General features: G+C 32.3%; 1 protein-coding gene across 2 annotated transcripts; it reads right to left on the bottom strand.

The window, feature by feature from the left end:
* Positions 1-638: 638 nt before the first annotated feature.
* On the bottom strand, positions 639-4,694 carry LOC110649452 (leucine-rich repeat receptor-like serine/threonine-protein kinase SKM1). 2 transcript variants are annotated; one of them, XM_021804032.2, is made up of 4 exons: positions 4,556-4,694; positions 4,405-4,451; positions 1,475-4,214; positions 639-1,207 (listed from the first exon to the last, which is right to left on the bottom strand). In XM_021804032.2, the coding sequence occupies exons 3-4, from the start codon at positions 4,020-4,022 to the stop codon at positions 846-848; spliced, it is 2,910 nt and encodes a 969-aa protein (XP_021659724.2). In that variant the 5' UTR covers positions 4,023-4,214; positions 4,405-4,451; positions 4,556-4,694; the 3' UTR covers positions 639-845. The 2 variants fall into 2 exon arrangements, with proteins under 2 accessions (XP_021659724.2, XP_058001791.1); XM_058145808.1 differs by lacking the exon at positions 4,556-4,694 and having other exon boundaries at positions 1,475-4,405.
* Positions 4,695-17,681: the final 12,987 nt, after the last annotated feature.

The raw sequence follows: 17,681 nt of genomic DNA, 5'->3' as shown, positions 1-17,681 counted from the left end.
TAAAAAAAATCATATTTTTACTAAATTTTATTAAAATTTGTTTCTTTTTTTTTTTTAGTTTTTGTGTCTAAAAATCGAGATTAATAAATGTAAAAAGCAGCATGGAGATTAAATTTTTTTTTTTTTGGTTTTTAAAATTGATCTAGTAAGGTGATAATTTTTTTTATGATTTAAAGTCATAAGATATGCCACATAGGAGTTTATTAAAAAATTATACCTGATTTGAGTGACTGCTAATGAAAAAAAAAAGATAATTGATTTTATTGAATCAAATTAAAGTATAATGATTGAAATAAAATAATTAACAAAGTTGAGTGATTATCAAATAAATTTATCCTTTCCATTTTATTAATAATTCATTCTCATTATTAATTTTTTTTATTTATTTTTTTATTAATCACGTAATATCTTTACCTATATATATATAAATGAAATTATTTTACGCTCAAATTAAGAGTGATATTCAAGTAAATACCATTCTTCAATATTTGAATTCCTACATATAAACCACTTTTTAGTGTTCCTGTCATCTATATCGAATCATAAACAAAATTAAAAATCCAAATTTGTTAAATATATATATATATATATGTTAAAATTTCAGAAAGGGTTAACAAATTTATATATATATTTCAATATAAAGAAGATTATAATTCATACAATGAGCATTTAATATCTACAATTTTACATTCACTAGTATGTCAAACGTACCATTATCAAACAAAACATTTGAGCAACAATCATTTTATAGCATCTTATAATAAAGCTAGAAAACCAATATAAAACGAAAATTGAAAAAAAAAAAATCAAAACCTGAACAAAAATTATAGGTGATCGAAGGAACACTAAAAAGATGAAGAAAAGTGTAGACGTGAAACACAAGAGCTTGTCGTGAAAGCAGAGCGAAGGGTTTTGAACACATCATTTGCAGATGGTCGAGCCGTAGGCTCTGTAGCTGTGCAATGGAGAGCTAAATTCATGGTCTCAACCATCTCATTCTGGTTAATCAATGCTTCTTCTTTGATCATTGGATCAATCCACATGTCTAGATGGCAATCGGAGTAGCAATACCTGGCCCACTCTACGATGCTTTCATGGACGCCGAATTCAGCATCGGCCGGACTTTTTCCGGTCAATAGCTCGATCAGGATGAAACCAAATTCATATATGTCGCTCTTCTCATTGGTATCTTTTGAGTTTTTAATTTCTATAAAAAAAATCATTAAATAAATGATGGAATTACTAATCAAGAAAATAAAAAAAAAATTAAAAATTTAAATAATTTTTTAATATAATTAGTTTATTTAAAAGCGATGTTAATATCATTAAATTAAAATTTATTAATATATATTAATAATACTTATTTTTTTATATAAAATATAAATATCCCAATTAAAAATTTTCCCGTATTAATATTTAGCCATAAATAAAATAAAAGTTGGAGAGTATGAATTTTGAAGGGTCTGCGACGTACCAGGGGCAGCGTAGGCCGAAGAGATGAAGCACTTGGTGTCAATGGAGAGCAGGTCAGGAAGGCTCAGTCTCAGGCGAGGCTCATCTTTTCCGTTCACCATAATTTTCTCCGTTGACTTGTAACCAACTAGAACAGCCGGCGAACAATAGCAGTGCACGAATCGAAGAGCTTTCGCAATTCCAAAGGCGATTTTCCGTCGCCGTTCCCAACTCAAACTCCGAAGAATTTCACTTAAATTTGTGCCTTCTACGTACTCATAGACCAGATACGCAACCTTATCTGAACGACAAGCTCCAATTAACTTGACGATGTTTGGATGCTGAAGCTTGCCAAATTCAGCGATCTCGGGCCAAAAATTTAATGGAATTGACTTCACATCATTTATTTCCTTTACCATGAACTGCATGTCGTTTATGATGGACTTCCCCTTGTATGAAAGCCCTTTCTTGCCCCTATGAATGATGTTTTCTTCTTTCTTGGACGATAAAATATCATCGATGGTTACAGATTTTGATGCCTTGGGATGGAAGAATTGCAATTCCCATATCCCATCGTCATTTTCCACTCTTGTCAGCTCTAAATTCTTTCGCCCTCGAATCAACACAATTCCAAAGGCAGCAAGAGCAAGGACCACAGAAGCACCAAGAATACAAGCAACATAAAACCACCACATGGGATTCTTTACCTTTCTGCATGGAGGCAAACCACTAGAAGTATCACCGCCGCAAAGTTCATTACCAGCTACTGCACTTGCATTTATTGCAAGAAAAGCTCCTGTGGATGGTAAACTGCCATGAAAATGATTGTGTGATATGTTCACTAGAACAAGCGATACCGCTCTTCCCAAATTTATTGAAATTTCGCCTGATAATTGATTCTGCGATAAATCAAGAATACTAAGAACTGGCATTCCCGAAAAACTAACTGGGATTTGGCCACTGAACTGGTTGTGGCTGAGGTCTAGACTTACAAGCTTCTTGCATGAAGATAAATCATCATGGATTTCACCACAGAGCTTGTTTCCACTTACATTCAGTTGCACTAGCTCTGATAAACTACCATAAGTGCGAGGAATAGCACCTGAAAATCTGTTTAGGGACAACTCCAAGGTCTCAATCTGGTCGCTGCCAAATGAATCAGGCAAGCCTCCAAAAAATCTGTTTCTTGACAAACTCAACATTTGAAGCGAAGTCATCTCCCATTTTCTCGTATCAATCCTGCCTGAAAAATTGTTGCTTGAGATATCCAAGAAATACACAAGCGGCAGTTTGGTGAATTCTATTGGCAATTCACCAGATAAATTATTGTCTTGGAGACGCACTCGCTGCAAGCTTTTGCAAGTGCTCAAACTCTTGGGAATTTCACCGTCAAGTGAATTTGAGAAGAGGATGAGCTTAAAGAGATTGCCTGAACTGCATAGACCTTCAGGGATTTTTCCAGTGAGAGAATTTGTGGAAAGGTCTACTACAGTGAGATTGTTTTGCTTCCCAAGATCTTTTGGAATCTCATCAGAGAAGTTGTTAGACCAAAGCTGAAGGACTTTGAGACGAGGCAAGGAACTTAAAGCACCGGGGATTTTTCCAGTAAAGTTGTTGGAGAAAAGATGAAGAATCTCCAAGTTTTGCAACTGAACTATGAGTTCTGGGATGTCACCGGAGAGAGAATTATCGCTAAGATCAAGGGAAATCAACTCTCTGAGACCAAAAATGGATTTTGGAATTGAACCTGTAAGCTTGTTCTGGTAGAGAAAGAGGTAGAGAACACTTGTGAGGTTCCCTAGAGAGGATGGAATTGACCCAGTGAGGTTGTTGTAGACAAGATCAAGGTGATTCAAACAAGTTAATTCCCCCATTTCTTTTGGAATTTGGCCTGAAAGATTGTTATAACCCAAGTAAATCCACTTCAAGCTCCTCATTTGGCCCAATTCTCTTGGAATTTGGCCAACTAATTGATTTGAAGCCAAAGTCAAGAATTCCAAGCTTGTGATGTTTGTTAAAGAGATTGGAATTGTGCCCACCAGAACATTTCCACCAAGATCAAGAAACTTTAGGTTCGAAAAGGATCCAATTTCCGTCGGAATTTTCCCTTCAAGCATATTATTAGATAGATCTAGTTTCTCCAGGCAGGGAATTGAGCCCCTTGGTATAGAGCCAGTGAAATTATTGTTACTAAGATTGAGGAATCGAAGCGAGGTGCTAGAGAAAATGTCATGAGGAATTTGCCCAGAGAGCTGATTGCTTGAAAGATTTATAGTTTCAATATATGGCAACTGAAAGACTGACAGGGAAAGCTTACCAGAGATGTTTTTCCCTGGGAGATCAATGACCATAATGCGAGAAGAGTTGTTGCAAGTGATGCCTTGCCAATTGCAGAAAGTAACAGAGGGGTTCCAGTTGGAAAGATATTGCAAAGGATCATTGATGGAAGATTTGAAGGACAAGAGAAGCTCAAGTTCCTGTGCATGTAACATGCTAGAATTCAAGAACAAGAGCATGAGCATGAACATGAGCAACATTGAACATGTTTGATGAGGTCCTTTCTTGGCCATCTCAGCTGGCTGATAATTCTATAACATCTACACTGAATGAGAGCTGAAATCGAAGAAGCCAAGAGGACGAGAGAGAGAGAGAGAGAGAGAGAGAGAGAGAGAGAGAGAGAAATTTGATGATGAGGGATTCTTGATTATCAACTAATCAAAACCTCGTCTTTCTTCATAAAGAAGACATCCTCTGATCTGAAGCTGTTAAAATGGGAAGCAAAAACATAAATCAACCCGAACTTCTATATATAAGGAATCTTTCTTGAAAATGCTTACCATAAAAACAACATATAATAATAAGTGCTTTTAATATTTTTCGATAATTAACAGAAACAAGAATAGTTATCGGAAAACAGTTGATTAAACCAAGTGAACATAAGCATAAACTTACCGTACCTAATTTGCATGTATTTATTGTTGTACTAAGCACTCCAAATCCTGTGGCAAGCCAAGAAAAAACCCATCTCAGCTAAGTTAAAATACAATCCCACGAAGCATGAAAATGCAATAGAAGTTTTTAGGTAAAGCATCTGGTAACTTACCTAAGTATCATCATTAGAGCACACTAAAATTCAAAGATTATTAAGAATTTGATGATGAAAGAAAACTTGGATTGAAAGAGAAGAAAAGGGGTAAACTTGAAAGTACTATTCCTGTAGTGAGGAACATAGAGGCTAGGGTGAGAGAGGAGGCGCAGATTTGAGTGTATAAATAGATAGTAGTTAAAGGGCCAAAAACAAGGCATTGAATTGTGGGATAATTACAAAAGTGCACCTTGACTTTCATTCAATGAAGTTTGAACACGAACGGTTGAAAGGGAAACACGGACAGATGTTGGAAAAGCCTCTGATTTTGTCGGATATTACCAAAATGCTCTTTTGACTGACTTGGGATAGAGACAATGATTTCTGTAACCGTTGAAAAGCTTGAAAGTTTTATAGGGCTTGCAGAGGCGCCCCTGGTGTTGCATTTATTTACTAAAAAAGGGACTCACATCATCGCATATATGAGTTTTTCTATATGTAAACACAATATTTTGATTCGAGGAGCCATCATTGCACCAATTGGCTAGAACAATTTTAATGATGAAGTGTAAAAATGATGTTTGGTAAAAGTAAAACAGTATTTTCTTAGACATGTTAATTAATCAAGTAGGTAATTATATACCTTAATCTAGGGGTAAAATAATGAAGTCAAACCAGAACAATGGAGCATGGTGTGGTGGATTTGCTGTGACTATTGGCCTTTGTATCATTACTAATGCTGAGTTTTGGGTATCATTGTCTTCAATTGGATTCGGAGAAGGTGATTTAGGAATCAATGTGATAATTCGGCTATGAATTAGTGAATGACAATCATGAGGAGCTTTCATTTTTTTTTTCTTCAAATAAGTTTTCAAAATATTGTTAATGTTAGAGAACCGTTGTCTAAAACAATGGTTCAAAACCATTGTTATATATATATATATATATATATATATATTTCTATGCTTAAATAGTAGTTATAAATCAATCACAGCAATTTGAAAATCACTTCATTTGTTTTTATTATTGCAGCATAAAATAACAATTTAATTATATTTTTAGAATAAATAAAAATCACTGTCTTAAATAAGTGTAAAACATTGTTGTAACAGTTTTAATAGTAATTTTGTTAAATTATTTATATAATTTATTAATTAGTTTGCAACGGTTTTGAACTATTATAAAATTATTGTCTTATATATATAAAAGTAATAATCTTATAACTACAAATAAATCGTTGCCTTAAATCGAATATGCAATAGTGAGAAATTGGAAATATTTATAAAGAAGTCATAGAAGTCAATTTTACTTAATTAGCTGTAACTTATTGATATTAGAGTCTGTATAAAAAAAAATTGATATTTCTAAGATTGTTGGATGTTGAACATAGAAAAATTAGTAGTTGTTCCTAATAATTGAACTATATAATCCCAAAAATCAATAAACTCAATCAAAATGAAATTGAAACTTCTGACATGTTAATTGAAAGTGGTTTCATTTCAATATTACAATCTTAGGGCAGTCAGATTTCAACACCTTTAGTCTCTTCTGGATAGGCAGCCAAAAGAAGGATCCTTATTAATAATAATGTTGTTTCAACGATACCTATATATCTAAATGATGAGGCTTGGTTGGAATTCCCTAATCATTAAAGCATCTATCAATGTGTTGCCATTGGTTGTTTACAATACTTTGTCAGACGAAATTATGACAAATTATTAGTTCAGATTATTCCTCTTCCGATCAACTTTTCTCCACCATAAATATATGGTAGCCATGATAACTTGAGGGTATTAAATTGGCACAGAAGCGTAAATATAGTGAAGAAATGAGGGCTTCTTGGCTGAGAAAAAGAGATGAAAACTTCACACTTCACAGCACCCTTTTACTTGGACTGTATATAATTGTCTTGGATTCTCCCCTTGAGTAGAAAGGAATTAAAAAGAAGGAAAGAGAATTAAAAGATGTACAAACATAAAGAAAGTGTATGTTACAAAATGAGGCAAAGAGGAATGAGAAGGAACAGTGAGGTTGGATCGATCATATAAAAAGTGGTCTAAATTTAAAAAAGAAAGCAAGCAAAGTAGCAAGAAAGAGAGAGAGTGCAGAGCTGAGAGCAGAGAAAAAATAAATTAAAGTGGGATGTCTTTAGGTTATAGTGTTATACACTGATGCTCGTGCACACGTCTATCTTGAACAAGGAGATGGAGAGAGGGACCCGCAATCTCTTTCTCGAAGGAATATACAGCGAATGGTCTTTGTCATACCCAGCATGCTGTTCGCTCATCTCCATTTTCTAGGGTTTTACAGTGCTCTCCTTCCTTCCCACGCCCCACCTTTTGTTTTTGTTTATATTTGTTTCATGTTTACAACCGAACAGAGTATGTCTACTCTTCTTTTATATATATATATATATATATATGCTTTCTATTAAGTATTTGAGTGCATGTGATAATGATTGTACGATATTCCTCAATTATAGAAGTTCCATGGGAATTTCTCTATCTAGTTTTATTTGATGTTCTGCTATCAATTATTTCAAAAATAGTATGCATCTTATTATATATGGTATTAGATAAGGGGGAATTTAGAAAGGAAAATTAAGTATATGTACCTTGCTATTATTGGATGAGGACCAAGATATTTTTCATATTTTCATATCTCTAATTCTTTTTTAATTTTGTTATTATTATTTTTTTTATTTTGTTTATGAGTAACCATCCAATTTTGAATTTATCATTGCAATTTAATTTATAACTAGTTGTATTGCTTGCAAATTATTTTTTATTTATTTTAATAATATAATTTAATATTTATTTTTTATATTTTATATTTTTAAAATCATACTAAAATTTTATAAATATTAAAATTTTCATTTAACTATGTCAAATATAAATTATATTTTATTAAAATTTTAAATATTAGTATCAATGATCTGTCACTGAATGATGAGGGATATGAATGAAAATGAGTATTCTCATGAAAACTTGTATTGAGAAAATGTATTTTTTAAACTAATATCAATAATTATTAAAATAAAATTATTAAGTAAAACATTATCTAATACTAATAAGTAAATTTCTAATTCAAAAAAATTAATTAAAATGAAATTTCAATTGCTTATTTAATATTTTTTAATAAATATTTTTTATTTTTTAAATTTTAAATATTTTTAAAATTAATAATTAAAAGAAAATAAAAAAGTTAATTTATATAAAAATTTAAATATTTTATATTATTTAAATTTTAAATATTTTATATTTTTAAATAAAATCAACTTAAAATGATGACATTTTTGCTTAATAACAAATGAATTTAAAAAATGACAAATGGTAAAATTTTTAGTTATTTTCTTAAATAAGTGGTATGATTTTGTGAGTCTGTTTATATGCTTTAACTTTAATATATATGTATTGATGCAAATTTTTGTGAGTCTGTTTATATGCTTTAACTTTAATATATATCTATTAATGCAAATATACTTTATTGAAGTGGTCTTTATTACTATTAAATCTCGAGTTCAAATCCCAGTTAAACTCAATTATACATGCTAGTACTTGAACTAGATAAGAAATTTCAAATATCTAATCTCATCCGAGTAATTCGAGCAGGAAATCTTTCAAATGGCAGATCGTATTGTTGACTCATATGGCACTATATGTTGATCGCTTGGTCAGAATAAACAATCTTATTGTGCAAAATCTGTATTTGGTGCAACCTTGTCATCCTCTGCTCTTGTACCACGTTACACACACCGACTCTTTTAGGCTTATTCGGTAATAACTTTTAAAATAATATTTAGTATTTTGATTATAATTAAAATATTATCTCTTTTATCTATACTATTTGGTGTATTGCGTTTAGATGTTAAACTTTTAGAGGTTAGAATAGTATTTTGATCAGAGTAAACAAAATGATATCACTATTTTTATATTAAATAGCTAACCTAACAGTTATTTCTAATAATTATTTTTATAAAATATTTCTACTTTAAATTACTATATAAACAATTAATCACTAATAACTAATAGCTAGTAAAATAGTTAACAATCATTAAAATAAATAAAAGCTATTAAAATAATTAATATTGCCGAACAAAATCTTCAAATGTCTTAATTATTTTTCTTTAAAAAAAGAATATATATTTTTTTAAAGTTCTGTGGCACATAGATAGAAAATATATAAATATTTGTCACGATCATCAAATGCTCATCACTAATTTCTCTTCCTTTTGGAGTTGGATGAAAGAACATATTGAAAAGTTCATTTATGCCATTTATACTCCGTAAAGGTCATTAACGTCCAAAACTAGCTAGGTTTAATTTTATAGTGCTTCGTTTTTGTACTACCTAATAATTTATGTAATTAAAACACTTTTTTCTAATTAATTTTCTTTCTCTTTACCCTTAATTGAAATGAGGTAGGCCTAACGCGAGCCGACCATTTCCCTCGAATAAGGGTTTCATTCTCTTTTTGCAGTATATGTAGGGTTTTCATGTTCTTAATTTTGTCAGTGGTCCAAAGGGATCACTTAGCAGAAACTTTAAGTCTTTAACTCATTCTTAATTAATTTCTTATTACTGGACTGTTTTCTTGAAGGATGTGTCTTCATGACTGTCTATGTTGTCTATGTTGGGTTTCTAGAGTGCTTGTTGTTCTGGGCTTCTGTTTTGTTTTGTTGTGGCCTAAGTTTTGGTTTGTTCCCTTAGGTACTATTTGGTATGACTTGAATTTTATAAAATTTTTGGAAATTTATCTATAAACTTAAAATTTAAATTCAATTTAAATAAAAATTTATTTAAAATTTTTAATGATCAATTTTATGAAATTTATTATAATTGATTTAAAATTTCATCAAAATTGATAAAATTTAAAATTTAATTTCAAAAGTCATATATATTTTTAAGTGACAAAATTATCATCTTCTATTATATACTATTATGTTTTATTTTCTCTTTTCATTTATATTCTTTCATTTTTGTCTATATGATAAACACATATAGACATACAGATAGAAATGGATACAAACACAGATATAGACATAGGCACAAACGGACATTGACACGGACACAAGCATGTGTAAAACAGGCATAAATACAAATAGATATAGACATAAACACAAATACAGATAAATAAAGACAGACACTGAGACACATATATAGATATAGATATATAGACAAACACAAACATATACAGATATAAATAAACACACAAATACAATACAAACGTAGACAAAGACACAGGCATATACCAACGTAGATAGACAGACACAAATGTGAATACAGACACAGACATAGATAAAGACATATATAGATGTAGGCAGATAGAAACATAAATACATACAGACACAAATATATACAGATATAAACAAATAGGCACAAACACAAATACAGACACAGACATAAATACAAACATATATAAATATAGACAAAGACATAGATAAATACAAACAAAAATATATGTAGACATAGACAGATAGACTCAGAAATATACAGACACAAACATAGGTATAAATATACATAACATAGATAGACAATAATAGGCAAACATAAATAGATAGAAATATACAAACGCAAACAAACGATATTATAACTATTCTAATTGTTTGTACTTTTAATTAAAAAAAATACATGCAATAATATATATAGAAGGCTATTTTTCAGAAAAAAATAATGTTTTCAATTGAATTATTTACTCTTACCAAACACAAATTTTATTTCATTAGAATGAATTCTATATTTAATAGAAAATATACCAAATAAAAAAATTTATTTATAAATGAATTTTATCTTAAAATTTATTTGTAAATAAAATATATTTTATCATAAAATTGAACCAATAAGAGTCTTAGTGTTTTTCTGTTTTGTTACAAGTGCAGGTTTAATTACTTAATAAGTATATAAAAGGAAGCCTGATGACTTGAGTTAGATATGGTGCTACATGCTAAGTTTTTTGCTGATGTTTAATTATCAATAATAATTTTGCTTACCTAAAACAAATTAAAGAAAAACTCATTCTTAATTATTTGATTAGTTGAAGACCAGTAATTAACAACAACATTAATATTGCATTGCACTTTCTCATCTGTTCCCTTGTTATTATTATTATTATTATTATTCAAACATTGTTTTGATTTTCTATGCATTATGATCTAAAAATGTCGGAGCAAGTGTCCACTAAGATTTTAGTAACATTAATCGGATATTATTAATTAGGTTTTTGAGCCCTGATTGAGCATCACATGCATGGTGTTATAAAAGTGTACATTAACACTAGTGCCACAAATTATTGTAAAAGTTTTCTGATTTTTCAAAGGAATCGCTGAATTATATCCAACCTCTCTTTCATTATATATGTGCACATGAAACCCATCAACAAGGGCTGTTATCATTGGGTGATCTTACTGGAGAGGATGAGAGGTGCCAGAATTAATTGGTTCTTTATCAAAGCAAAATATGTATTTGAATCCCATTGAATGGGAGGGACACTAATTAAGCAACTTAATCAATCCCAATAAATGATTAAGATTTCCTTGTAGAAGTTCCATATTGAATTTTTATAAAGGATTTATGAGAATGAGTACTATTCACTCACTTATAATCTCTCTCATTATACAGCTCATTCTTTAAAGAACTAATTAAGAAAATTAGATATAATCTATATGCATGTGATCAATTATGAGAGAATATTTGTGTCTTGTCCAAAATAATGTGCAAAATTTTTAAAACTCGTTAGAAAATAATGATAATAAAATATTAGTGCAAGGTGTGGCGAAACTATTCTTAAGGATAAATGTAGTACAAGCCATTATTCTTTATTCTTCGATAAATTCTTACTAATATTATATAGAATTAGGAATCAATAGATTATAAATAAGTTTTATAAATTGAAACAACAACTCTTGAAAAGAAATAATAAAAATAATAGAATAAATCAAAAAAATATTTGAGAGCATTTAGATGAAGAAAAATTGCTGAGTGAGAAAAATATTTAGTGTGTTTCAAATGGCACAAACTATCAATTATTTATAGGCAAAGAGATCAAGATGGATTCAATACAATAAATGAGGGACAATTGACCCCTTATTTATTTTTTTTTTTTTGAATTTATTCTATGTGTATATGTGTTTTATAAATTGGCCCCTCTTAAATTTAAGCATTAAACCCTCATTTTTTTTAAGAATATATTTTCATAATGAGAATTAATTGAACCCTATTTTTATTTAAAAATTTTAATATTTATATTTATTTAAATTAACTCTTAATAAATTTAATTATTACATCTTTTTTAATAAATTAAGATTTAATGTATGATATATATTTTTATTCCTAATCTCACAAGACAATTTAATAGATGAAATGAAAAATTCGAATCTTATCACTTTACAATATGGCCAATTAAACAAAAAAATAAAATAATAATGAGTTAGTAAAAAGTCGTTACTAATATCTCTTTATTTTGATCAGAGTTTTTTTTTTTTTAAATCCATTATTGAAAGGGAGAGAAAAAAAATGAATTTCATTAAACCATTAAATTATCATTAATTGAAATTTTAACATTAGATAATTAAAATATTAAAATGTTGACTATTAACTTTGGCCAAATAAGTTAGCGTTGTCTTCAAATCGATGGCCTTAATTAGTTATAGTTTGTTTTGTAAGATTTTGTCTAGTAATTAATATTATCATAGAGGTCAAAATCAATTCCTTTAATGTGGCCTAATATTAATTGATATTTATTTTAATTAATACAAATCCTAATTGTACAAGAATTACTCTAATTAAATTAAATTCTAATTCTAATTGTATAAAGATACTTGATGGATGTATCATATTAAGTTTTGAATATATATATATATAAGCCGGTCCTCTCTCTACCTATAAGGTTACGCACATTCTCTTTCATAAAGTCAGAGATATTAGGGTCATATCAAGAAAGTCGCTAAAGTCTTATGTGTAAATCAAGAAGGGTCAAGAGGGAGAAATTGATTTATTAAATTAAAGGGTCTCTCTCAATTATTAGCATGGCTCAATTAAACTTCGCATCAGATACGCTTTCTAGATCTGTGAAAATTTATTTGTTCAAAATCCATTATTAGGGTGACGGTTGAATCTTATTTTTATAATTCACATTATGTTTGTGATTGTTATGATCTATTAAGAATTTATTTTTTACATGTGGTATCAAAGCTCTAGGTTTTGAACAATTAAATTTCTCCATCAAATTTATGATTATGAACATAATGTTAAAGTTCTTACTTGTCGTTAGATATGGGTAGAATTAAAGTGTAGATCGTGAAAGTTTTATGATTAATGTTAATGATTAAAATAATTATAATAATATTATTATTAAAATTTGACCCAATTAAGTTTTGGGTATGAGGATTATTAACACGATGACAAATCTGTGTTATAAAGAGATTTAAGTTTGAAATCATATTTTCTCAAAAGAAAGAAATTAAAAGAAACAAAAAAAAAATATATTTTCTATCCAATCTAATTAAGATTTGTAATTAAACCTAATAAATGAACAAATATTAAGTTTATTAAGATACATAATTTATATGCGTGTCTTATGATATTTGCTTTAGTTTGTTAGTCACCAAAGTGGTAAAATTAAAATAAAATAAAATTAATAGTTTGTTAGTTACCAAAGTAGCCGAACTATGAATGATGTTTACATGCATATAAAAATTATCAATTATCCATACTAATAGATGCCGATGATGAAAAATGGATTAATTGATACTTATTAGTCATCAGAACTTAAAGAATTTACCCAAAGGTAAATCAATTATTCTATAATAGTAAAAATTATGAGGACAATAATATTTTATAAAATATATATTAGATGTCCAAAGACAACATGTATATTTGATATAAGTTAATTATTATCCAATCAAGTTTAATGGCATTTAATTTAGGATAGTATATTATATTATCTACCCAAAGGAGAACTATAGTATACTTTAATTGTTAAAGTTATCTAAATCTATTTTGAGCATGTCAATATCATATTGTAGTTTTTTTTCTTCATTCACAAGCTTAATCTCTTATTGTTTTAATGAATTGAACTTCTTTGAATGGTGTAAGCAAGTCAAGTTGCAATTAGTGTCTTGGACCTTAACTTGGCTAATTCGCTGCTATTATGGATATAAGTGTGAGGAAGAGAAGTTATACCATAAGCAATGAGAATCATTAAGCAAATTAAGCTTTATGTTTTTTGTGAATGACTGTTCCTAACAATAGTAGGACTATAATTCCACAGGGTGAAAATATAAAAGAATACCTTAAACTCATGAAAGATATGTTCTATTCTGAAATTAAGTCAATCACTAGTACTCTAAAGGCATAACTCACAACCATGAAGTATAATAGGTGGAAGAGTATGCAAGAGCACATTTTGGAATGAGTGATATTATAGTAAAATTAGAAACTTTAAGAATGACAGTTGATGATTCCTTTTTGGTGTAGTTCATTTTAAACTCATTACCTCCTAAATATGAGTTATTTCAAATTAATTACAATACTATTAAGGATAAGTGAAATGGTAATGAATTGGCCAGTCAGCTAGTTTAGGAGGAAATAAGATTGAAAAATCAAGGGACTCATTCTGTCAACATAATGGGTCAAAAAGCTAATAAATGACTTAAAGTTAAAGCCTATAAGTTTAAGAAGAAAAAGACAGGATCTTCAAATGTTACTTAAGCTAAAGAAAGAAATAAATGGTAGTATGACACTATCAGAAAGATTGCTTGAAAGATTGTCGACACCATATTTTGGTCGACCTCTGAAGTTAAGGGACTTTAAAATCGACTTCATCATATGCTCTCAGCTGATGTCCTTTGATCATAAATGACTTTTCCGAACTCATCGATTGCTCGACCATGGAATAAACCGATCCCATACTTAGTTCATAGTTTTTCGATCTCTTATCAGAGGGGTTCGAACCAATGTCAGGTCTTCGTACCATCCAGTCTTGCCCCCCGATCTCTCTTGACAAATATTATGGAAAGTCATTTAGCTAATGCTAGAATCGGGTTCCTCACTTGTATGTCCCAGATATTCCTTAAAATAAAGTTAAGGTTTTTGTCCGGTTTAATGATGATTTCGATCTTAAGAATTTGAATCAAGTCTTTCCAATTCTAATGTTCTAAAGTTCTACCTGGTGTTTGGTCATAGCTTAGTCTGATCTCATGCTTACAATGTTTTTCTGACCTCTTATACTTAGGTTAATAGTTGCTTTTAAGTTTGATGTTCTAATACGTTCAAATAATCAAGTACTCATACAATTGGGACGCTTTCCGATCTCATCAAGAAACTGAACAAAAAGAGAGGACTTCACTTCATTTCAAAATAAAAATTTACTAGTCATTCGGCTGGAGGGTCTCCCCCAGCCTGTTCTCTAAGTACATCATCATTTCTCTCACTCTCTCTCTCTCTCTCTCTCTCTCTCTCTCTCGATCCTCGTCGCTCTCATCTTTGACCTCTGAGGTGAGCTCATTCATCCAGGAGAAGTCCTCTTCAGGATACCGCTTCCTCAGCTCGGCCAGAAGGTCATTATGGGCATTCACATAAGCCCTGGCCTCCTTTGTGGTGCTTTCCTCTTCCTTAGCTTGAAGTTTCTCATCCTTGGCTCGGAGCTCTTCCTACTTCACCCGAAGGTCTTCAGCATAACGAGCGAGATCGGCAGACCAACTAGCTCGGGAGTCTTCAAATTCTCGTTCCACCTCTGCTATCCTCTCCTCATAATGCCTAATCCGCTCTTCCATTCTGGCGATGTAGTCGTTAGCAGAGGAGAGCTGACCTTGTGCAGCTGAGGTGTCTTGGACCGCTTAGGATCTCCTTCTTTAAGGAGTGGGCTTTCTCTCTGAGTACGTGCTGATTTGCAATGGCCTCTAAGCCCAAGCTTATTGTCTGAGCTAAGATATCATCCATGCTCTCCTCTGCCAACCGGTTCCGATCTTCTTGGAAGCAGATGGAAGCTCCCATGACTTTGGCCAGGCCGGGATTCCCTCTTGTAGAGCGGTTCCTTTCCAACGATTGGATCAGAAGTTGAGCACCCCGGGAAAGTGTCCTAACCGTAGGACCCGAAGACTCCCCTTCCACATTGGAAGAGATCGGAAGAGGCGGGGGAGGTGGAAGCTCGATTTATTGAGGAACAAGAGCGACGACCTCTACCTCAGGGATCGGTTGCTCCTGAGATCGGGGAGGAGAGCTTGGCACTTCTACTAATTCACAACGAGGGGTCTGAGCATCAGCAATGGTGGCCCCCTTCATCGCCCATACTTTTCTGGAGACCTCCCTCTTTCGCTTGCGGCTCTCCTTGGAAGCATCACCGCTCGCCATACCTACACAAAGAAGAAGTCAGTGACTTTGCTAAGATTCAGAGACTAGAGATATGGGTTGTACCAAGGCCGAGGTCAGAGAGCTGAAGCTCATATTCTTCGTTAGTAATCAGCCGCATCATCCAATACTTCAGTTCGGCCATCACCGCGTCTAAGCAAGAGAATTTCTGGGTGGATGCCTGAGACTTTAACTCTTTCACCATGTCATCTTTGTCCTTATTTAAGGCGATCTTCTTCGGGATTAGAGCGACCAGATGTTGCCAACTCCGTGGGATACCCTCAAAGCTGTTCCGAATCTTGCTCCTCAAAATAAAGAATCGGTTCTTCCAATTCTTCAATGAAGAAAGGAGATCGGTAAAGAGGGAGTAGTTAGGCTTAGCCTAAAAGAACCAGAACTCATCATCCTTCCTTCGGGCAAGCCTATGTAGCTCGGCAAAGACTTTAACCATGGGTTCCAGTCCCTTAGCTCAGCAGAGGCCCCGGAAAGCTATTAGAGTCTGCTACGAGTTCGGATGCACTTGAGCTACCGAGACGTGGTGGAACATTAGGACGGACTTGTAAAATTTGTCTAAAGGGAAACGGAGCCCAGCCTTCAGCTGCTCTTCATACACCATGATGAGATCGCTCTCATCGAAGAAGTGATCAGCCCGATGATCGCCGTGGCATTTGATCAGTTCAAAGGAGTCGATCCACAGATTGTACTCCTGACTTATAGATTGGAGATCGGTTTCTCTCAAGACTAAAGGTAACTCATCAATTGGCAAGTTTTTTCTCCTCAAAGACGCCCCTTGCCTTGATCTAGTAGCCGGTCCAGTAACCAGAATGATGGCCGTGCTGGTTCAGCTGCTTGATCTAATCACATCGCCCTCTTTCGAGGTCTACGAAACATGGACGGAAGGCAGGCTCGTGGCACTCTGACCCTCGGCGCCGTTCATTTTCAGAAAAAACAAAAGAAATTAACTGAGAAAAAGAATCAAAATCCTTACCGGAATGTGATCGGTGCCGAAAAAGCTTGAAAAATGAGAGAATGCTGAGATTGCTAGGGGGTGTTCTAAATATGATATAAGGATGCAATTGACTTACCCTCCCCCTATTTATACCCGTTTGAGCATTTAATGCTCACGAAGTCCCAAGCGGGGCATCGGTTAGCGGAATTGGCTCGCTTTCCTGACACATCGAGGGAAGATCCTAGAAATGCAATAATAAAATCAAATTAAAGAGATCGGTTAGCTAGGGTTATCGGATTGAGCAAACTTTCAAAACCACGGATCGGCTAATGGCGATTCGTTTAGCAACCGAATCGGATGCACTTATCAGAGATCAAAAAATAAAGTGCGATAATGAAACAAGATGTTTAAATAAAATTTCATTTCAAAAGATCAGATTACATTAGTTGGGCGATCTCAAAAGATTGGATTACATCAGTTGGGCGATCTCAAAAGATCGGATTACATTATTTGGGCGATCTCTAAAGATCAGCACTGCATCTCACCTAGTAGCGGCCTATGTCAAAGCCTAGTCTTATAGCTGAATCAAAAGATGTGTTTGATCAGAAAGCCGGCCACAAGTATTGGATAGATGTGCAGCTCAGATAAGGTGACTATGACTCTCATTATGGTGAGCGGAGTCATCGTCGATGTCATCGACCAGAACCAAGCGGCAGTCGGGACGCCCGATGTGGTGAAGGGCCAAATGAACTTCAAGAGGCGGTCACTGACATTAAGATTAAACTTAGCAGTCCTCTAGCCCGAGATCGATTCACCGATTATATCGGTAGGCCGATTCGAGATCGGTTCG

Source organism: Hevea brasiliensis, chromosome 4 (genome assembly GCF_030052815.1).
Source record: "Hevea brasiliensis isolate MT/VB/25A 57/8 chromosome 4, ASM3005281v1, whole genome shotgun sequence".
NCBI classification, from domain to species: domain Eukaryota; kingdom Viridiplantae; phylum Streptophyta; class Magnoliopsida; order Malpighiales; family Euphorbiaceae; genus Hevea; species Hevea brasiliensis.
Note: the sequence above shows the minus strand (reverse complement) of the source record. Positions and strands in the feature narration are given on the sequence as shown.